The 22,285-nt window shown below is 50.3% G+C and overlaps 1 protein-coding gene across 1 annotated transcript in view; it reads left to right on the top strand.

Moving 5' to 3' along the window:
- The first annotated feature begins 338 nt into the window (after positions 1-338).
- The window catches only part of ppp1r12a (protein phosphatase 1, regulatory subunit 12A), a 61,666-nt gene continuing 39,719 nt past the window's right edge, over positions 339-22,285 (top strand). Inside the window, exon 1 of the mRNA XM_064342027.1 lies at positions 339-662. Within this exon, the coding sequence (XP_064198097.1) occupies positions 426-662 (237 nt within the window). The 5' untranslated portion in view covers positions 339-425. The remainder of the gene's footprint in view (positions 663-22,285) is intronic.

Below are 22,285 nucleotides of genomic sequence, written 5' to 3'. Positions count from 1 at the left end.
CAGAAAATGAAAGCATTTTCAGAATAAGATTGTTGGCCCAAGTTTATACTTGCTAGGAATTTGACTTGGTTTGGCTCATGTAGATCACATTAAACAAACCACAACAGCAGCCACAGCCGAACGTTATTATAGTAACTCATTAACATGCAGATATAGCCCAAACAGGAATAACAGAATTAGTAGCCTATTTATTTTGGTTATCGAAACCGATCTACATGTGCGTCAGTTTTGTTGCCTCCACTGACGATGACGTGATACTGCAGATCTTAAAATGATGTCACCAATTTCTCGCGAGATGATGGAACGCGATTCCAGCCGCCCAGACGCCCTCCCCTCCCTCCTCTTCCCACGCCCCAGTGCGCTGTGGGATAGTGGCAGTATATCCTTTCCTCGGAGAGAGATAAGAAGCCGAGGCAGGAGAGGGGATGAAGATGGCGGACGCCAAGCAGAAGAGGAACGAACAGTTGAAACGATGGCTGGGCTCGGAGACGGACTTGGAGCCGCCCCTACTGAAAAAGAAGAAGACGAAGGTGAAGTTCGACGAGGGCGCCGTCTTTTTGGCTGCCTGTTCGAGTGGCGACACCGAAGAGGTGCTCAGGATGCTGGACCGGGGAGCTGACATCAACTACGCAAATGTGGACGGTCTTACAGCTCTACATCAGGTCTGTATGGCTAGCTTTCTGCTTAGTTCTCTTAACCCCTAACCTTTGCTAGCTCCGTTAAAGTCCAGGCTTGTTGGGAAAGGAGCGTCCGATGTGTGTTTACACAGTGCGCGCGGAAGCGTCAGTGGCGGACAGGGCCAACCTTGGGTTGTGTAGGCTCAATTTAAATGAGGGACAAAAAGCCGAAAAAGTCATATTTTGTCTGTTGGTTTACATTTCTCACATCTCGATGCTCGCTTTCGCTGACGACCCGAATCGAAAGGAGTAAACGTACTGGTAATATTTAGTCTTTGCTAGCTGGAAAACTGCAAACGGCTTGCTAGCTGTGTCAAGTCTGATAGTTCGGTGGCTTGGGTGGTGTAGCTAAGCTAAGCTAAGCTGTATGATCTGTGCTGTAGCTAACTAGCTTCCTCTCTGTTGCTTTTGTTATGGACATCTAAGGCAATTGGCACTGACTACCTGCGAGCTTGAAGAAGTGTGAATATTTAGCCATGCCACGTAATTATGTCTTATTAAAAAGCATAAAATACACAAGTGTCCGGCTAAGAAGCAAGTAAAGTGTGAGTTGTGGAGGAGGGAGGACGTTTGCACGCACAAGGTGAAATTTTGCTTGCAAGTCAGTTCATTGAAACGGGAAAGTTACAGATTCTTGCAAACATGCGAATGAGACAGTTGGCCTAATTTAGCTTACGGAATTGGTCAGTGACATTTTTATTTGTATAGAAATGGTCTAATTTCTGCTATTATGTTGGGGAGTGGTGCATTATCGTCGGCAATATTTTTAGCTTTACACTAGTTTTTCATGTGCCGCATTCTTCGGAAGCGACAGGCTGTTACATCAGTGCACTCGTTGTACTGCGAACTAACGTTAGGTAATTATTAGCTATCAAAACAATTATCGAAAAAGGTTTGTGTAATGTGGTTTTATAGTTGTTGTTTCAGCTGGGACTAGTTTACTATATATTCCAATTTGGTTCTGTCCGCAATCTAGCGTCTGACATTACACACATTTCCCGTGTGAAACTGAACATTTTTTAAACTAGATTGCATGCAAAAGCAGGACTAATTCAAATGCTGCACTACTTGACTTATTTCAGGTATTTGTTTTGCTAGCTAACACTGTATTCATCTACTTGTTTTTACTCATATCGAATTGCAGTGACAGCAGTCCTGCTGAGGTGTGCTGTTGATAATTGCGAAATATTTTGTAATGCTAGCCAGCTCGTATACATCTTCTGAAAGAATGCCCTTTAGTTGTATAGAAACCTCCACATTCCATTCAAGGGGGTAACACATCAATGTAATTGCTTTCGCTTTAGGTTAGAGGCCAGAGGTTCTTTACAAAGAAGACCAAGAATCAAGCGTGCTGTTCGTACTCTAATATCAAATCGTTGAGATTGTTGGCGAGGATAAATATCTTTTATTACTGTAAAGAAATGTGATTGACGTCATGACCCTGTCTGTTTGTAAGTTACGCTCGATTTGAAGATACCGATTATGAATTCAATCGTCAATTAAATGTAAACCCTCCAGTGCAGACTATTAGGTTTGGTTTCTTGTATGAGGTTATGTCCAAGGGGGCTAACCTTAACTAGTTCGTATGTGACGCGTGTGACATGAGACAAAACTACGACTTTTATTCCTTCGGTGATGAAGTCATCGTTGAAGCTGGTGTCAGTCCACGGATAGCTTTAAGGACAGCCGTGTAAAACTTGAATCGGCGGTTGGGGATACTTCATAGCTTTTACTTTAGCTACCAGAGCTGGAGTTGTGTGCTAAAATTAGCAGGGATAATAGTGCAGGACATTTCACTTGAATGGAGGTCAGGAAGGTGAAAGAGCAGAAGGCCCAAGCCAGCACGTGCATTCCGTCGGTTTAAGATGATCATTTGCATATATGCGCAGGCAGGATGTTTGGCTATAAAATGAAGCGCGCTGTACCGCCTCAGTCTTGGCGCGTGTTGGGACGTTCACCTCCACGTTGTCGTCTTGGTCGTGCTGTGAATGTGTCCCGTGGTTCTGCAGATAGTTTGTAGGGCCACATGGGAATGCCATCGCAGCTGTCACTTGTTGGGCATGTGCGTAGCTGCATCAAATACATCAGATTCTGAACTCGGTGTGGTGGCTGCATGCTGGTTCCTGCTATTCTCTTAACGGGGCGAGAGGACTCACTGTAACAGAACTGCGCATGCACACACACAGGCTTTTGGAAAACAGAACCGGGCTTTGTCTGATAAAATGCATCAGCTTTTTTTTTTTTTTTTTTTTTTAAATTGCAGCCCTGAAGGGATTTGCTGTTTGCCGTTTTTTGTGACACATTCACCATCGGTTTCTGTGCAACAGCGTCTCTTCTGGCATGCGCCAGAGAAACGAGAGAGTGGCCTGTAAGGTTTTTTTTTGTGTGCGTGTGACCTCCTTTAAAATCTCTGGCGATGTCATCCTCTTGCTCACGGTGCAGGAGCCCCAGTTTGCTGAGCGGTGCGTCGGTCCGTTTCTCAAAGCGCCGTGGGGGGGTCCCGGGACAAGGGCGTCGCGTTGCGTTTCGGGTTTTCGTTGCTGCCGCCGTCTTCGTTGCTGCACAAGCTATTCGGCTCTGCGGGCCTACTCCCGGATCTCCCAGCTTTGGAAGTGGCCTCCCCTTCAGTTCATCGCGGGGGTCGTTCTGTTTCGTTTCCTGAGTGACCTCGCTGAGGTTCACGGAAGGCTCCGACGCAGGCCTTTCTTTCTGTGGACGGGAGGCCGGTGGCAGCGGCCCGCTCTGGAAGCGGGACGGCGTGCCGGTTCGCTCTTCCGCACGCGCTTGCAGAATGAGACCAGCCGGCTCGTTTTGGACCCCTTTCCCGGAACGAGCGGAGCGGGGAAGGAATTTGGAGGACAGCTGAGACTCCGGCGTGCGCGTCTGCTGTGGCCCTGAGCTGTCACTGTGTGTGTGTGTGTGTGTGTGAGAGAGAGAGAGAGAGAGCCGGCTCGCTGGCTAGCCAGCCAGCGCTTTTGCACATTTTAAGAAAACGCAACCTATTATCACTATAAACATGGCCAGCATAGTTTTTACCAAATTTCTTTCCATGGGGACTATTTTCATCATGTCAATGCCATGCATTTACATTCAATGCTTCACACATATTGAAAAAGCAATTGCTGTCACTTCATAAAGTTGTTTCAGTAAAATGTACGAAGGCCAGGTTCATCATAATGATGAGTTAAGCTGCCCAAACTAACAGTATGTCTCTGACTTGTTTTAATAGTTTTTTTGGACAACAATGGAGTTCTATGACTTCTGGGATATTGGCTATATCTGGCGTTGGCTTGAAGGACAGTCCTTTTTGGTAGGATAAATTCATTGTAGGTTTTGGTATTTTTGTGAGATGTCGATCATTAGAAAAATATAAAATGACGCCTTAACCTTTGAAGGAGCAAAGGGCAGGAGGCAGTGAGGGGATTTCCGTTATAAGGCGCTAATCTGTGGGTGGGGGAAGGGTGGGGTCGGGTGTGACGGCGATCTGCTCGGTCCAGGTGGGACGTCTTTCCACTCTGCGATGGGGCTCACGCACCACCGTCTGACTGCACCTCCGATCCACCGCTGTCCTGTTCTGCCAGTTATTCCAGAGAGTCTCCACTGAGGATCCCTGCTCCTCAAGGCCTGAGGATTTAAAATCTGTTGAGCACCTAAGAGCAGGTAGACCTACACTGACAATGTGCAGGGCTATTCGAAGAAAGCACTGAGGTTCAGTAAGAGCCGGCAAACCTTCACATGCCGTTAAATGGTTAAAGAACCGACCTGCAGTTAATGTAGGCTACCTGAGGCAAAGATTTAACAAATTGATCAAATGCGCTGTGTGGCTCTGTGGACCCGGCGGGTCTATATATACTGCCCCCGGAGGTGTCCCTTAAGCTGCAGTCCCAGGGGGGGGCGCCTCTGAGTTGGGCACAGGGCGCGAGTGGCTCCGGATTTCGGGTGGCTTTGTGCCCCGAGCCCCTGGCGTGGCACCAGAGGTAATGCCCAAGCCCGCCCGACCGCCTGCCCGTGATTCACTCTCTCTGGGCTTCAGCGTCACAAAAACAACCACAACAGGAAACGACAAATCACTGCCCACTTTTGAGCTGCTTCTACGAGTGGACCTGAAGTGCCTGAAGTCATATCTTTGGGCCCTGTTTTGATAGCTCTGAACTTCCACCCCCCCCCCCTCTTTTAAGATATCTCTTGTGGATTACTGTTAAAAAGAAAAGAATCCACGGTGACGTGTAGAAATCGCTATTCATAGTCGGAGTTGAGCCAAAGTGCCCTGACTATTTACATTTAGAATCCTCTTTTTTTTCAAAAAGATATCATGGAAAGTTCTTTCTAAACCAGCTGGGGGGGAAAAAAAGTACATTTTTCGCATAGTTTGTCCTAGAAAGAGATGGAAAATTCACAGTGTGATTATTTTGTTGATCAGCCACATCAAATAGGCATTATAACCGTATTTTATATGGTATTAATTCCAAATAAAGGCTTTATTTGCTGAAAATTCACTCATTGGGTCTTGATCAGTTAGCATAGTCAGTGTAGGCGTGCTTGAATTTTCCACACAGCACAGAGTGTCGTATTGATAAGGTGTGATGCAAAGAGAAGTCCTACTAAGAGAGACCCCCTAATGGTGGTGCTGAGCCTCTATGTTGGGCTGGTGTGGGGGTGTTGCAGCGGTCCTGAGCCCCTGTGTTGGGCCGATGTGGGGGTGTTGCAGCGGTCCTGAGCCCCTGTGTTGGGCCGGTGTGGGGGTGTTGCAGCGGTCCTGAGCCCCTGTGTTGGGCTGGTGTGGGGGTGTTGCAGCGGTCCTGAGCCCCTGTGTTGGGCCGGTGTGCGGGTGTTGCAGCGGTCCTGAGCCCCTGTGTTGGGCTGGTGTGGGGGTGTTGCAGCGGTCCTGAGCCCCTGTGTTGGGCCGGTGTGGGGGTGTTGCAGCGGTCCTGAGCCCCTGTGTTGGGTCGGTGTGGGGGTGTTGCAGCGGTCCTGAGCCCCTGTGTTGGGTCGGTGTGGGGGTGTTGCAGCGGTCCTGAGCCCCTGTGTTGGGCCGGTGTGCGGGTGTTGCAGCGGTCCTGAGCCCCTGTGTGGGGCGTTGCAGCCCGTAGCAGAGGAGCTGGAGGTTGTGAATGAGCGGCAGAGAGATGTGGAGATACAGGCCGGGTGGGTGACATTCCGGTCAGCCATCCGATTTGGGCGTTCCTCACACTGCACACAGGAGAGGCTGCCGCGAAAAGAGCGCGTTTCCCCTCATTACCCTCTTTCCCCCCTATGCGCACGCACACACACACTCAGACACGCACGCACGCACGCACTCAGACACGCACGCACGCATACACACACTCACACAGACACACACGCACTCGCGCACACATACACATACACACACTCGCACTCACACATACACACACACACTCAGACACGCACGCACGCACGCATGCACACACTCGCACTCACACACACACACACGCACTCGCATACACACACACACACAAACTTGCGCACACACACACTCGCACTCACACATACACTCACACATACACACACTCACACATACACACACGCACTCGCGCACATACACATACACACACACACACACACACACACTCAGACACGCACGCACGCACGCACACACTCGCACTCACACATACACACGCACGCACTCGCGCACACACACACACACACACTCACGGCCTGTCTTAAGAAGCCCTCTACACACCAGTAAAGTTTTTGATCCCATCTGATAGAAACCCCTTTTTAAAATTGACGAATGCTTTACCAATATTTGACTGAAAGTGTGGGCCGTATCTGAAGCCTGGTAAACTTAGTCAAAACTGTGAGTTCACAGGATGGATCTACCGTATGTGCCACTGAAGTGTGTCATGGAACCTTTTTAGAAGGTTGATATCAAGACCTCACATAAGGCTAGAACGATAAATGTCCATTGTGCTGAAATGTCAGGAGCGGCATACATTTCCCTTTTTCCCCTGTTCCCTATTTCATAGCTGTTGCTTAAAATACCATCAGAAATGAACACATTTTTACCCTTTAGTTACATAGTTGCAGGGCAGTTGCAGATGTTCAACGCTTCACACATGCAACAACTGCTGCCTGATTTCAGTGCGTCTGCAAACAGGAAGTGCCATAACTTGCATAGTGACCACCGCCGCTCTGTCAGTCTTTATTTGTGGGCCTAAGCCTTCCCCTGAAATTAATCCTGAGATGGACCCAACCTGCCCGCCACGTTCTTATTTTCTCCTTGGCAGAGCTTCACGTCATGACATGATCATCTCTGCCTTGCTTTTAAACCAATCCTGCTCAGTTAAGTTGCAGCAGGGCAGCTCGGCTGACCAGTAGAGCAACTGCTAGGATGTTGCTTGATTGGTCTCCCAACTGCTAAGCTGTTGCTCGATTGGTCTCCCACCGCTAGGATGTTGCCCGATTGGTCTCCTAACAGCTAGGATGTTGTCGATTGGTCTAACCGCTAGGATGTTGCCCGATTGGTCTCCTAACAGCTAGGATGTTGTCGATTGGTCTAACCGCTAGGATGTTGCCCGATTGGTCTCCCCGGATCCCTTTGAAAAGCAAACCTGGAGGAATCCTGTTGCATCCACGACCTCAGGAATACCCGTAACTTGATCTGGCTCCTTTAAGACAGGCGGGATTCCAGGCACACCTCGTGTCATCATGAGCTCTGCTTCAACTGCCATTAGGAGTGCGATGCCACTCGGTTCTTGGCTGTAAACTGGAATGCCTGCAATTAAGTAGCCTATGTTGTATTCAAGGGGGGATGCCGGGCTTGAATTTGGCAAGGTTACGAGTTCAGACAGGAATGGCTGTCGCTCCAGTGAGTAAGATTCTTCACCTTGAACAGCTTCGGGGAAACGTACAGCTTAAGTGAGAAGGGTTTTCAGGGAAATGGTTGCCCTGGATAAGGACTGCTGCTGAACACGGCCTGTTTTTTTAACTTAAAGCAGGTTAAAGCCAGACTATGCTGTGAGTGGTGAACGGTGTAGCCCAGTTTATTAAAAAAATGGAATAATATCAGTGGACATTTTGAACGCTGAAGCTGTAAACTCTTTTTCTGTGGGGGAACAGCGAGGGGATGCCACCGGGTCAACACAGGGTCGCCAAGTCCCGCTCGAAAGGGGCGCGAGGTGAGACTTGAAATAATCCCCAGGGCTGAGTTGGACAGAAAGGTGATCGTGGACGAGCAAACTCACTTTTTGGTCTTATTGTTTGTTGGCTGCCGCAGACCACCTTTCAGGATCATCAAAGGATTGGGGTTCGAGGAGTGGATACTCGTTCACTTTCTCCCAGAACCCTTTGCAGCACGTTTAAATCAGGACTTTAAAGAACACGTGGCAGTACTTGGCGTGTGAATGACAGCTTATCTGAAAATATCATCTTAATGCGTAGCCTGCGTTTGATTAGAGCTGTAGGTGGATTCTGAGGGATTTGTAAGGGGAAGCCCCAGGGAATGTGTTCAGTTGGACAAACCAAACACCCCCCCAACCCAAGGCACAGTGGCACTCGTGAATTCTTGGTACATTTTGTCAGATGTCTTCAAAAGGTTTTTGTTTCCTCATCAACCAATTCTGTTTGCTGTTTTAAATTCATGTTCTATGGAAGAGCTTGTTGTAAGTCCCATTGTTCCCCGGTAGATTGAGGTTCTCTTGAGTGACAATTTGAACTCACTGACGTGTTTTTGTTTTGACATTATAATCTTGGGGAAATTATTTCTGACTGGCTCAGAGTCAACCCAAATACAGAGCACTTGTAATCAGACAGGGATCTTATGCTTAGTAATTCCTGGTGATCGGCTGTTCTTCCTGAATTGCAAGAACAATTTTATTCAAGTGTCATAGTTTGGAATGCATCGCTGGATTACGCTCTATGAGCATTTTGATCTTGCTTTTCCTAGCGGTCACAGGTTTGATTCCCAGGTAGGACACTGCCGTTATACCCTTGAGCAAGGCACTTAACCTGCATTGCTTCACTATATATCCAGCTGTATAAATGGATGCAGCGTAGGCCTAAATGCTGTGTAAAAGTTGTGCAAGCCGCTCTGGATAAGAGCGTCTGCTGTGTGCCTGTAATGGAGGGAAAGCCAGCAGCTGCCCTTTTGCACCTGGAGGGGAGTGAGTAATGCTGTAATGCTACGTGTTTCAGTTTTGCACAACACCGGATTGATGCATGAGGAACATGTAATGACATCATCGGTGGTTTGCTTTATGCGTATCATTCATTCATTACACCACTTTATACCAATATTTTGGTTTAACGCCACAAAGCCAGGTCGGGTCGTCTGACTCTTTAAGTAAAGAACTGCTGACTTAATTTCCCCATGAGTTGGGAATCAGTTGGTATCGGTGCATCCCTTTAAAAGAAGAGACCCTTGAGGTGTGACCAGGTTGTGTGCACAGTGCCTCCAGTCTGCCGTTAGTCTGAACGTTAATGTATAGATTTGGAAAGTGGCAGGCAGCTGGAAAATTGGTCCCAAAAGCCAAGGCAGGCATTATCGCAGGTTGGAACTGGCTTGTGTGCGGCTTGCTTACTCTGCAAAATTCCTGAAAAAAAAAAAAAAAATGAGAACAGTCTTTTTATGAGAGAGGTAGGCACGTACTCCAGTGAGCGGAGCGCTCCTAACCTGAGTCATGCCCCATTAGGAAAGATAACTCTCATAGATCTCCTGTCACTGTACAGGCTCTGTCATACCTGTATCGTTGCCAAGGCAACGACTCACGGCTGCCTCATCTCCCGCCCTCTGACACCTTTGATTTCCTTTGAGGATGGGGCCTCCAAAATGGCCCAGATTCAGATTCAGGCATGTTTCTGTCTTTGGAAATCTTTTGTAAAAGGAGAATGAAAAAATTATTATTATTATTTTTGTATACAGTATGGTGTATACTTGGTTTAATTGATTATGTATTGGCATTCGTAAAATTGATAGCAAATGCTGTTCCTAGACCAGAGTATTTTAATAGGTACATCAAGAAGTTTTCACACTTTGTTTTATTCCCTTTGTCAGACTCTTTGTTTTCTGGTCCCAGTAGTGCCTTGGCCCTGAGCTTGGGCTTTTTGCGGAGGTGCTGAAACCTCTGGGTCAAAGGGCCTCCCCAGCGAAGGGCAAAGTTCCATCAGAAAATAAACTGCATTCCATCACAGTCGCCGGTGTCTTGCACACCACACCCTTTCTGGCTATGCAGCTCTTGCCCTGCTATGCCATTTCCTCACTGGTTTTGACATTCGCCCCAGTGCTTGGCTGGCCTCGCCGGTACGGCATAACCTGCAGACTACAGACCCCGTGGTGGCATGCCAACGTTTGGCACAGATAAATGAAGGTTTATCTGTGCCAAAGTTGGCCACTTTTTCTCTTGTATTTGGAAGCTATATAAAGTTGTTCTCTGTTCAAAAAAAAAAAAGAAATCACTGACATTTTGTTGACGGATTATTCATGAATCATCAGTGTGCTGTCCATCGAATTGTCATTTACTTGACGCGTTCAGCTAGACCTTTGGATTTTTTTTTTCTCAAACTGAACTTTTTAGTTCCCTAAAAAGCTGCTTATTCTGCATGTAAAGTAGAAGTTTCAAGACCTGCTCACGATTATCAGATAACATCATTTGGCACCTGCTTCTTTGTTCTCACTTTCTCTCCAAAGTCTATGTTCAGTAAGAGAGGAGTCGCCTGATTGGTCATTCCAGCGTTTGACCTCAGCGAATCTCGTGAGTTCATCTTGGGTGCTTCCACCGTGTTCTCAGGCAGCCTCGTGAAGTGTGGCTTGCTCCACGCCTCCGAGGGGACCCCGTGCTTTTGGCCGAGGGGAACACTCTGCCCTGCGAATTGTGTGGGACACGGAACACCTGACCTTTCTGGCTCTCCTCGCTGCTCGATCGAATTTGGGCGTGGAGTTGAGCTGTCTGACGAAAGGCCCGTTGGAATGGGACTCCTTGGGCCGTTCTCTGAAAGATAGCCTAATTAGGGGTTGACCTCAGGAGGGCCCTTGAAAGCCTTGAAAACCCTGAATGTTTTGGGGGAATGGGGAAAAATTCAATGCGGTCGAAGTCCTCATAAATCATAATTTCCCTCCCAAACTGAGTAATATAAAACAGTTTCGATGAAATTATGTCAACGTTCTCTTCTGAGAAGCACACAACCAGGGAAGTGTTGTCTGCATGTCCGGTGAGGTAAATGGACCACTAGCAGCCCTAACAAACCCTGATGTTCTCAGGAGTGTTCAGTACCAGTGGCTGTGGCAGCTCAGCACAGGAAAAGGAAAGCTTGCAGAGGGAAGGCGTTCTCTGTGACGGTTCTGGCTCTAGCCACCTCTCTCCAGTGACCTCCTTTGAGGAAAGAGTAGTCTGCATTCCGTATGATTTTTGAGAGTTTATGTGCATTTCAGTCGTACAGTGCTGCTTGAATCTAATTTAAATTTGGGGCATTTGCTTATTGTTTAGTAATGGTAATTTTCCATATTAGTTCCGTTTTCCATATTTGGCTGTCTTTATTGAAGAAAAGAATGCCGCTTGCGTCTTGAGCGTAGGCTCTCCCAGAAGCGCACTAAAATTAGCCGCTCTGACTTGTTTGTGTTGGGCTCTTGTCAGAGCGAGGGAACAATGGCTCCAGAACAGGTCCGCCCTGTAGCTAAACCATTACCTGCGCTCTGTAAACAGAGGAGGATGCAGCCGTGTGCCACGCCCCGCACCCCCGTACCCCATGCCCTGCACCCCACGCCCCCCGCGCCCGCTCTCCTCCGCTCCAGGATCAGCACGGGCATCAGGTGGCTGCTCCCGGACGTGGCATTGACACCTCTGCTCTGTCAGTGCAAGACCATCGTCTCCACACTGGGAACTATGTTCCTCTTATTAGTATTTGCATTGCTTGCATTTTGCTCCCCCCCCTTCCCCAAAACAAATAAATAAATGAATAAAATGATAAAATAAACAAATAACAATAAAGTAAGAATTTTTTTGCATTCTTACTTATAGGAAAAATGACTTCAGTAAAAGGGAGAAAAAGAGTTTGGGGTATTTTTTGTGGAGGGTGTAATAGGAAATTTACTTTGCTGTCTTAGCCAGAGAGTGGGAGCAGCAGGGCGTGAGCCTCTGGCCTGTCCTAATGGCATTGATCCGTTTGCCTTGCTGCAGAGAGCCATTGTGACGTCAGCAGTGAAAACTCCCGCGAAGCCTGAGCCTTTAATTACAGGTTACAGGGCTTCCCCCCCCCCCCCCGCCCCCACACACACACACGCGCTAATGAGGAAGGAGCGCATTATCCTCACACAGTGCGCGCTCTCCTCCTCCTCCTCCTCCCATCGGCACAGCTGTCACGTGTGCCGCGCAGGCCAATCACAGGGCGAGCGCGGGCCCACACACCTCACAGTGTAAACAGGGGGACTGCAGGTGCGCTTGTGACTGCGGTCTCCGCGCGCTGTCAGAGCGGCTCCAGGCGTTGGACGCCGTTCAAGCCGCCTGCGCTCGATTAAAGCTTCCAGGTGCCGTGACTGATGTCGCCGTTCGTCACGCCGCTGGGCGCGAGAGCGACCGCGCGTGGCCCCCCCCCCGCGTCTCAGACGAGGCTCCGGGTCCCCGTGCCGAAAAACTTTCCCTTGCTGCATAATTACCGATCCGTAGGGTTCATTCGGTCGACGCGTTCGTTGGAGGTTTCCCCCGAAAAAGGCCGGCACAAGCCCGCAATGTCCTGAGTGAGTTTACGTTCGCTGGGGCGTAGCGAGACGCTTCCTACCCCAAAAATCACAACCGCAGTGTGACCACAATAGCTTTTTTTTTTTTTTTTGGTACCATGTTTTTGTTACGTTTTTAAAAATTAATTTACGAGTTCCTAGGTGTCACCGGTTTGACTGATGTGCAAGTCCAGCGTTTGAGGCGGAGAATTGTGGGAAGGAAAGATTTTGGGGCAGAAGAGGAACAGGAAGTGGCTGTTTATTTTTCTGGCTTCCTCGCGAGCGGTTTGAGCGGTCTGTCCCGTCCCGTCAAGAAGCCGGCTTTCATCAGTGCGGCCCCTGGAACCCCCCCCCCCCCCCCCCGCCCCCTCTGTTTGATCTGCCGGGACCGCTTCCATAAAAGTACACTGGCTGCTTCTGCTGACCCAAAACACCAACCGTCCGGGACGTGCTTCTGCAGGGAGAACCCGCGCCCCCACGCAGCCGAGCAGGAAGCGCTGCTCTGTCTGATAGTCATCTGCCCCCCCCCCTCCCCCCCCCGGCTGAGCTATGTGGGTTGAGCTTGCCTTGCGCGGTGGCTGCAGGCGGGCTCGTGCTCCGCGCTGTTAGAGACCGCACCGGGCACCGCGCCGGACTGAGCTCGCGCACCGCGCAGAGTTAGCGCACCGCGCAGAGTTAGCGCACCGCGCAGAGTTAGCGCACCGCGCAGAGTTAGCGCACCGCGCAGAGTTAGCGCGCCGCGCAGAGTTAGCGTAGCCGCAGAGCATCGCGCTGAAGGAAACGCATCCTCACTTTAACCCCTCCAGTCCCGCAGCGGGGCCGGCGGCCAGCGGCAGGGGGCCGAGTGCACCGATGACGGGGTGTTTGAGCGCTGAATCACACTGAGACCCTTCATCCCCGTCACAGCGTCCCTCTTTCGGCCTGAGAGGGCCTGAGGGGCAGTACCGCCTCTCCTGCACCCCTTCTGTCCTGGTCTTCCTCCCTCCTGGTCTTCCTCCTGGTCTTCCTCCCCCGGACCCCCGGCAGTTAAAGGGCTGGGGGAAACTGACCGGGGCCCCTGAGTGCCGCTTTTGTTTTGGCTGCCGAATATAAACCCGAATGAAATGTGCAGGGACCGTCTCTGTACGTCTTTTTTTCTTTTTTTTCTCCCCCTCTCCTCTCCTCCTCCTCCTTTCCCCTCCTCCTCCTCCTGTGCGGGTCTGCTTTTTCCATGGGAATCCCAGGGCCATATATGGTCAGCAGCAGCAGGAGCAGCAGCAGCAGGAGCAGCGGCAGCGGCGCTCTTCTCTCTGCCAGGGACTCTGTGAGCACCCCGGGCCCAGGCTCCTCCACGCTGGAGAGGCCCAGCTGCTGGGCCCCTGGCTGCTGACACCCTCTGCATGGCCCCCCGCGGGAGCACAGGGGCTGCCTTTTAGGCCCGGCCAAACAGAGGGGAGTGCACTCACACAGGCACACATACACACACCCGCATGCTCACACACACACACGCATACACGCACTCACACATGCAGCATGCACGCACACACACACACAGCACGCACACCCAGTATGCACACACACACATTTGCGCAAACACACATGCGCACACACAGCACACACACGCACTCACAGCACACACACAGGGACTGTAACGAGGAATTCCTTTTGTGGAAGTGCCCGCATTCTCCTCTGCCTATGACATCACGGGGGGGCGGTGTTCCCGGCTGATCCTTGAAACTCTGAGGCCGGGGTGTTACTTATCTGGGAATTTCTCCACTGGTATGTTACACGAGGACTCGGCCCTGCGAGCGTGAGGTGGCTGGAGAAATGGGTGGGGGGGGCGTTTGGGGGGTGGGGGTGGGGGGGGGAGAGGGCGAGCCTCTGGCTTTGGCCTGTAGAAGTGGTCGTTTTCTGTGCCCTGCTTGCTTTATATGGGAAAGCTGATCAGATCCGGCTTTTTTAAAAAAGAAAGAGAGGCCCTCGCTCTCAAATTCAAAGTCCGTCTATTCTTTACCGCCTCATAATTAGAAGCTGACTCATAAAACAGAGTTTTGCTTTTCTCCTGCTTCCTGAAAAGTTCATGCACTTGACAAAATGTTGTTTCATCTGTGTGTGTGTCACTGACTGAACTAGTGAAACCTGCTGTCTGCCTCCGATATGATGCTGCTGGTTTAATTTCTGCGAACCGCGATAAAGGCTTTATCAAAACACACGAGCAGATACAGGAAGTTATGGAGAGTACAGGACACTCTGAGCCAGTGGAGAAGCACAGCAGATCACAGATCACAGATCTGCTCGGGCTTGACGTTTGTGTTCGTTTGTTATGGCTTCGCGCTTTTAAAGAGTCATTCGTGATGGTTTGTCGTACTGTGCCTCCTAACTGAGATACTCAGTTGTGGCCATAATGTTCGTATTTGAGGCCTGCATTTTTTTTTTGTGCATTTACAAATGTAGCCTAAGCCTGTGAGAGTATATGGAGGGTACATGAAGATGAACTGCTGTCACATTTTTTTTTTTTTTTAGAAAATTGAAGATGAATAGAGCCTGCTTTGTAGTCCCAGAGCGGATACCTGTGTACCTCTGCCCCTCTAGAGCCCCACCCTTCCTCAGGTCAATAGGCAGCAGCCCGTGTCCCCTGGAGTTCACCTGCAGGACGGGGGTTGGGGCTGGAGGGACAAAAGCCTGGCGGTCGCGGCTCGTAAGACGCTCTTCGCTCGTCAGGCCGAACGCGGCCCGCGGGGGCTCGTTTCAAACTGGGCCGCCGACCTCGTTCTAAAAATACAAGAAAAGCCTGGAAATTTCCTTTCAGCTGGGAGAGAGGAAAACGATAGCGAGCCCTCATAAAACGACTTCCTGAATGAGACGTTGGCTGTAAAAACCTACATGCCTGTCTTAAAATTTAATTTCCAAATTTTGAATAGAACGTTCCCTGACCACTATGGGAATGAGTGAAAGCTGTATCCTGCGCACACAGAAAGTGTGCAGGAGTTGACAAACTTCATTCTCTGTCAGATTCTGCTGGGGCTGTTTTTAACTGCTGTATTTACGGATTGAATAAGTTTATTGTGTCTTTTTGAATAGTTTTATGGCTTGTTTAAGCTCCACTGTGTCCACAATGGAAAGCCTGCCTCTTGGCTCTGAAATACTGCCACAGTTAGTAGTTGTAGTAGCAGCAATAGTGATCGGTAGTACCAGTAGCTGTAGAAATTGCATAATAATGCTCATCAGTGCTCATTATGTTCTTGCTGCCTTTTCATAGAATGGCGTTGTGTCTGTTTTCTGGCAGCCGGCAGTTCCATAGTTCCATTTTTATTTTTCATGGCCTTTATATTTCCCATGTAATGCGGAGAAATGTTTTTGTTGCCGTGGGTCAGCAAGCCCCTCTCTGTAGTCTACAGCATGGCCAAGGCTGTTTATTAGGAGGCAGCGGAGTCCCATCCCAACTGTTTCATTTCTGTAGGATTCCGGTTGCTGCTAAGCTATGTTGCTGCAAGCCCTGTTTGCAAAGCTCTTTCTCCTGATGAATGCTCAAAAGGACCTGCCATCACTAGATACATTTATGCATCACCCTGACAGGCTGTTGGTTTAAATTATAAAGATTAATGGGCAAGTGATATAGATTCTGTTATGAAATTTTTAGTCCTTCCTGAGAAAGAAGTGTAACACAGGACTAACAGCATTGCCTTGTGGGGTCAGCGCCTGCTTTTGTAATCAACTCTCTCTTTCTCTGGGTCTCCTCTAAACACTCTGAACGCACACCAAATTATTAAAGCAATCTTTTTAAAATGAGAATTCCTACAACTGTTTGGGCGTCCTTTAGGTCCTCTCTTCCTTTTCTCTGTTAGCAATGCGCATGTTGTTGTTAAACTCGATGAGGGCTTAAGCTCTGAGAGCTGCGTTATGTAATCCACAGGCTAATTTGTGGATGTTGGTAATTAGCCTACATTTTGTTGTGGACTGAGAGATATAGGCTAACGACAGGTTTCCTGGACGAAGTAGTCCCAAAGATGGCGGACGGTCATAACGGAAAGGGGATACTTCCTCCCGGAGCTGTGTGCGGCGATAAGGCTTTCATCTGACAGGGCTTGGAAGAATGGGAGCGGCCCGAATTAGATTTATTCGGAGCGAAGCGCGGCGCGTTCTAAATTCGGCTACGCAGCTACGCCGCCGCGCTAAGAGCTGCTCAGTCACACCAGTTCAGCAGCTAGCGTTAGCATGTAGCACATAGCGCGAGCATGTAGCGCATAGCGCGAGCACGTAGCGCATAGCGCGAGCACGTACCGCCTAGCACATAGCGCCTAGCGTTAGCATGTAGCGCATAGCGCGAGCACGTAGCGCCTAGCACATGGCGCGAGCACATAGCGCCTAGCGTTAGCATGTAGCACGTAGCGCAGGCCTGTCTCAAAGACGGCTCAGCCACTCCCGTTGCTGGGGCCCCCTGAGCAGCAGTGAGGGCTAGGAGGAGGAGGAGGAGGGCTCCAGGGCCTTATTTGTCGTCACGGCGATGGGCCGCGTCGTCAAGGTGAGGGGCTGTCACTCACCAGAAGGTGGGGGAGGGGGGTGGAGCAGGAATGCGTGGCAGCTGAAGACGGGGCCCTGGAATTCCGGGCGTTCCGGACCGGCCCCTCCCCCAGCGCCGTCTCGCCGCCGCTCGCTGTCGGCCGCGCTCGAACCAAAGGTGCGCCTTTTTTTTTCTTCTTCCTTTTCTAAAATGGCGCCAGGTGCTTTCGGTGTCAGGGCTGGGGGGTCAAGGCAAGGGGGGGGGAGTACGCCAGGGACCCCTGGCTGTGTGGCGTGAAGCGCTCGGGGACGATAAGAGTTCTGAGTTTCCCCTCTCTCTGGGGTTGGCCCGCGGTGTGTTTTCATTGGCGGGTGTATGAAGATCCTCTCCGGCGAGGTGATAGAGTAGCTAAAGGTGGCGTCAGGGGGTGTAGGTTTTGCTCCGTTGTCAGGGGCGATGTGCTCAGTGAGGTCGTTCGCCAGTCGCACATCTTGTACCGCTCTGCAGGAACAGTGGAGAGGCGCAGAGCCTTTTAAAGTATGGAACAATCTGACTGCCCTTCTTCAAGTGGGTGTTGGGTTTAGGGAAATCCCATACGCACACGCGGACGTGGCATCTCCAGGTGCCGAGTAAAATTTTTTTTTAAAAAGATTATCAGTATTGTTTAAGAATAGCTAGCACGCTGCGGTAGGTTCCGCTTTCATAATTTTAATGTATTTATTCCATAAATTATCGTACCAAGTTTTGAGCTGTCACAGTATTTTTTTTATTTTTTATCAGGTATACAAACGATTTACAAATGATTCCTACTGAAGAGGCCCTGAGGGCTGAAAACGTTGCACGATGATTTATGAAATAAATACATGTTTAAATATTTAAATAAATAAATAATATTAATTAAATAATAGCTGGCCGTGAAGAGGGAGGGTGGTGATCTCTCTCTCTCTTTCGCTCTCTCTCTCTCTCTCTCTCTCTCTCTCTCTCTCTCTCTCTTTCTCTCTCTCTCTCTCTCTCTCTCTCTCTCTCTCTCTCTCTCTCTCTCTCTCTCTCTCTCTCTCTCTCTCTCTCTCTCTCTCTCTCTCTCTCTCTCTCTCTCTCTCTCTCTCTCTCTCTCTCTCTCTCTCTCTCTCTCTCTCTCTCTCTCTCTCTCTCTCTCTCTCTCTCTCTCTCTGTGTGTGGAAGGGGGAAGAACACCCCAGTATGAGCTGTGCGAGTGACGGTCATGCAGTGACGCGTGCTGTGGGTGAATCACGGGCCTTCAGTCCGAGCCGCCAGCTGTCAGTAACAGAAGGTGCTTCGTGAGCACGACGGCTTTCGTTCGGTTACTGATAAGGTTCATTTCCGGATGTTTTTCTAATTAGCCTACATTTTGCTGAAGACGGAGAGATATAGGCTAAGTGTCAGTAGCAGAAGGTGGTTCATGAGCAGGACGTCTTTAATTCGGTTAGTCTTTGGCAGATGTGCCTTTAGATGTGAGGTGTGGCGCTGTGCTGGTGCAGTCCAGGGCTGTGGCTGTTTGGGGGCCAGTCCAGCGGGCGGATTATGTAACCTGCCTAATGAATCCTGCTGTATCTATGAGTCATGGGGCCACGTAATTGCTGTCTGCGCTCACTTCCTGGTCGGCGTGTCCGAGGGGACGCTCAAAGGGCATCCTTGCAGCTGAAAAGGTGACATCACTGCAACTTCCAATCCTCCAACCCTTTTACTTTTTTTTTTTGGGTTGGGGGGGTGGGAATTCTTGATAATGAAGTCCTCCTATACCGAGCTGTTTTTTTTTTTGACTGCTTTGCAAGTGTTTCCAGGCCTCCAGATTTTCAGTAGGTGTAGGCCTAATCTTTGGAAAGTCCTTTTGGAGAAACTCGGCAAAAACAGTTTCACCGTCATCACAGGACTTCCTCAGGTCTCTTTAAAAATTGTTTTCTCGGTTTGTCGCAAAAACCCCCCGTGCGGTGCCCGCCCGCGAGGTATGTGCCCTGGTGTGGCTATATTTAGCCTCCTCCAGCGCCCATCGCTGTGGCCGGGCGTGTGGTCACGTGACCCTGCGCGGTGGCAGAGCACCGGCCGCTCGGCACGTCAGTGGAAACTGCGACACGCTTGCTTCACATGTTACGAGCACACGCTTGCTTCACATGTTACGCGCACACGCTTGCTTCACATGTTACGAGCACACGCTTGCTTCACATGTTACGAGCACACGCTTGCTTCACATGTTACGAGCACACGCTTGCTTCACATGTTACGAGCACACGCTTGCCTTACGTGTTATCTGTGTGTTTCCCCCATCGGTCCGCCGGTTGCCGCGCTGGCTGTGTTCTGACTGCAGCCATCAGGCGCCCGTACCGTGAATATGGAGCCAAAATGGAGGAGATCATTTTTTAATGTGAAGATGACAGAGCTGTAAACAAACCGGATGGGGAGCCTGTGTATAAACGCACTGTTAATGATCTCAGTTGACATGATACACGATCCGTTTCTGAGCTTGAGCCCTCTCCGTGTGACCAGCACATCCGGGGTCCGAGTTCTGGCGCCGGTCCAACACTCCTGTCCCGCGACTTTCCGAGCGACCCCAACACGCCTTAAAATAAAGCCCTTTTCTTATTTACATTCACCTAGCGAGGGCCAACTTCTGTTTCAGACCCCATCGCCACGGCAACTGCCCCGGACATCACTGAAACACTTTTTTTTTTTTTTTTTGGGGTGGGGGGGGTCCCTTTTGTGACGGGATTTCACCCCATCTCTCCCGCTTCGGCCCTGGGCCTGAGCCGCGAATTCCGCCGTGGTTATTTTGGGACTCGAGCGTCGCCTGTGATGGACGCGGCTTTGTTAGCGCTGTGGTCTTCTCCATGCTCACCCCGTGGAGTCTGGGCTGGCTTTATTAAGCTAATCTATAGATAGCTCAGGCTAATCGGCTGCTTGCTTGCGGGCATGTTCAACTTTAATAAACTGTGAAGTGAGCTGGGCCTCTCTTCAGGCGGTTAGATGTGCGGTTCGGACCCATCCAGTGCCCCCCCCCCCATTTCTCCTGCGACACTCCAAAGGACTGTATTCCTTTCTCCCTCTGAATGAGATTTTCCAGAGGTCTAGAAAATCTAATCAAATCATGTCACATCAGATTTATTCGTACAGTGCAGTTCCTTACAGAAAACGCAGACGTCACACAGACACTCTTTCTCTGAGGAGACCAGGCCTGAACCCCCAGATAGATATGGGTCCAGTAGTGTCTGAGGAAACTTCTCGCATAGCAGAAGGTAGGAAACGACACAGGAACAAGCTTATTTAACCCGCCCTTCGTGCATATGGAGTGTGTTTGAGTTAAAAGCGTTAAATGAAATGACTCCTCCTTCACATTACTTCACACCGCCGCCCACCTGGGTAGATACTGTAATCTGAGTCAGACCCCCCCCCCCCTCCCAGCCGTGCTCTGTGAAGGTGTCAGGGCTCTGACGTCACCGACCAGCGAGAAGAAACAATATTTTATAAGTGGCTTCTAGTCTGGACGTGTGTCAGGATGTGTGAATGCTACCCGGAGAGACCGTGTGTGCTCGCTCGTGCCCCCCCCCGAACGTGCCCCCCCCTGAACCATGACCCTACCCCTCGCTGCCGGCTGTAACCCAGGAGATGTTGCCCACCGTGTTGCATTGGACATGCGTGCGTAGACAGCAGACCTGTCGCTAGGGAAGATGGCAGGACTGTGCTCTGCGAGAGTTGCAGGCTCGGCGTGTATGTGTGTACGATATCTGCTGTAGAAAATGTGTTGACTCTGCTGTCGTATCTGGTGCCTCCTTTGCGCTTGCTGGTTTTTTCGGTTGTGGCGGTTTGCTTTTAAAACCTTAGCTTTAGTGGGAGCTTCAGCCTCAATGCGGCTTTTCATGCGAATCCTGGAGATCGGTTTTCAAGATGGCTGACGTGCTAGCTAGTTTAAAAAGTCAGTCAGCGGTGATGACGGTGCAGCCGATGGTGGCGGATTCCATCGCTGCGTTGGAAGTTGAACTGAACGGGTCACTGCTCTCCTGCCTTTGGTACGTCTCTGCCGAGTGTGAATGTAGAATAAAGCAGCGTATTATTCTCCCCCCGCCCCCCCCATTGTTTCCTTTCTCTGCTGTTGCCTGGGCATGTCATGCTGCGGGTTTTCTGTGGCATGATACCTGTGCTGAGAAATTCAGCCCTAACAATGGGTTCGTGGTATCGCTGAGCGACGCGAACGCGCTGCTCTGAATGAATGAATGGAATGAGTCGATATTAGAGAACTGCCACACCTCAAAAGAAAAAAAAAAAAAAAGGCTGCAGTGTGCCAGTGCACTTGCAATTGGTGTGGCCTTTCCACAAAAGCAGTTTTTAAATTTTGCCATTCTACATGATATGATGCAAACTTGCCGGCTTGACACAGCTTGGCTGCAGCCCTTCAGCATCGCTCCAAATAGAACACACGGTGGCGCTGTGTTTTGAGTTCAAAACACAAACTAAAAAGTTTCATGAAATCACTGTTGCTTTGCAGAGATTTTAAACTCGCTGCAGTGCCTGATCCCTTCACTGGAAACATGTATATGAACAGCATTCTGCATTCAGTCTTTCTACGAGTATCATGTGGCAAGTGTGGGGGGCTTAATGTTGACCTGTGTGGACTACATTTCCCACAATCCTCTCCTGCCCTCTGGGTCAGAATTTTCCAGAAACCTGCACTCAGTTTCCCAGAAGTCTGCACTCTTGCCTTTAGAATAGCCTGTTTGAAGAAGCCGAATAGGGAGGCCTTGGGCCTTGCAGTCCAGGGCAGGTCCCCATCGCACCCGCTACACCACAGACCAGCATACACCCCCCCCCCCCCCCGCTTGGCCCCGGGCCAGCCCCGGGTCTTCGGCGGTGCTAATTAAAGTCACACTCGCTGTGTGTAAATTCCACGCCGGCCTGGTGGGACGTGCCACGCTAAGCCGGGGGCGGAATTCTACACCGCGCCCACGCGTGCCGTCTCCGTCTTCCAGAGGAGGGGGGGGGCGGGCGCTGGGCGTTAGCCGCGGGACCCCCCCGGGGACATTTCGGAGGGAGCTGCACGGTAGCAGCTGAAAAACCACACAGCCGTGTCTGGTCCCGTGTTCCTGGCCCGAGCGCCCCTCTGTCACGGGTAATTGGTTTGCCTGCTTTTTTGGAAGTGCGGTTGGGCAGTTGGGATTATGAACTGGGCCTGTGAACCCGGTTTGTTGCAGGTTTGGAACGTCCCATTTAAAATATTGACATTATACCCTGGAGCCAAGGTACTTTCCCTGAACTGCCTTGAGTAAATACTCATCTCTGTAAAGGGCAAACGTGTCAGAAAGGAGGAGCGCTATGAGAGCTGCAGGCTCCTGTCCAGCTGCTTGTGTGCAGAAGCAGGTCTGCACCTTTGACACACACCTGGAAGAGGGCTAATAAAAGGAGCTGATAATTGTGTGTGGCTGGCCTGGGTTACACCCTCCTGCTCCTGCTCCC

The sequence above is a fragment of the Anguilla rostrata genome, chromosome 7 (assembly GCF_018555375.3).
Source record: "Anguilla rostrata isolate EN2019 chromosome 7, ASM1855537v3, whole genome shotgun sequence".
In the NCBI taxonomy this organism is placed as follows: domain Eukaryota; kingdom Metazoa; phylum Chordata; class Actinopteri; order Anguilliformes; family Anguillidae; genus Anguilla; species Anguilla rostrata.
The sequence above is the reverse complement of the archived record's forward strand: the minus strand, read 5'-3'. Positions and strand labels throughout refer to the sequence as shown.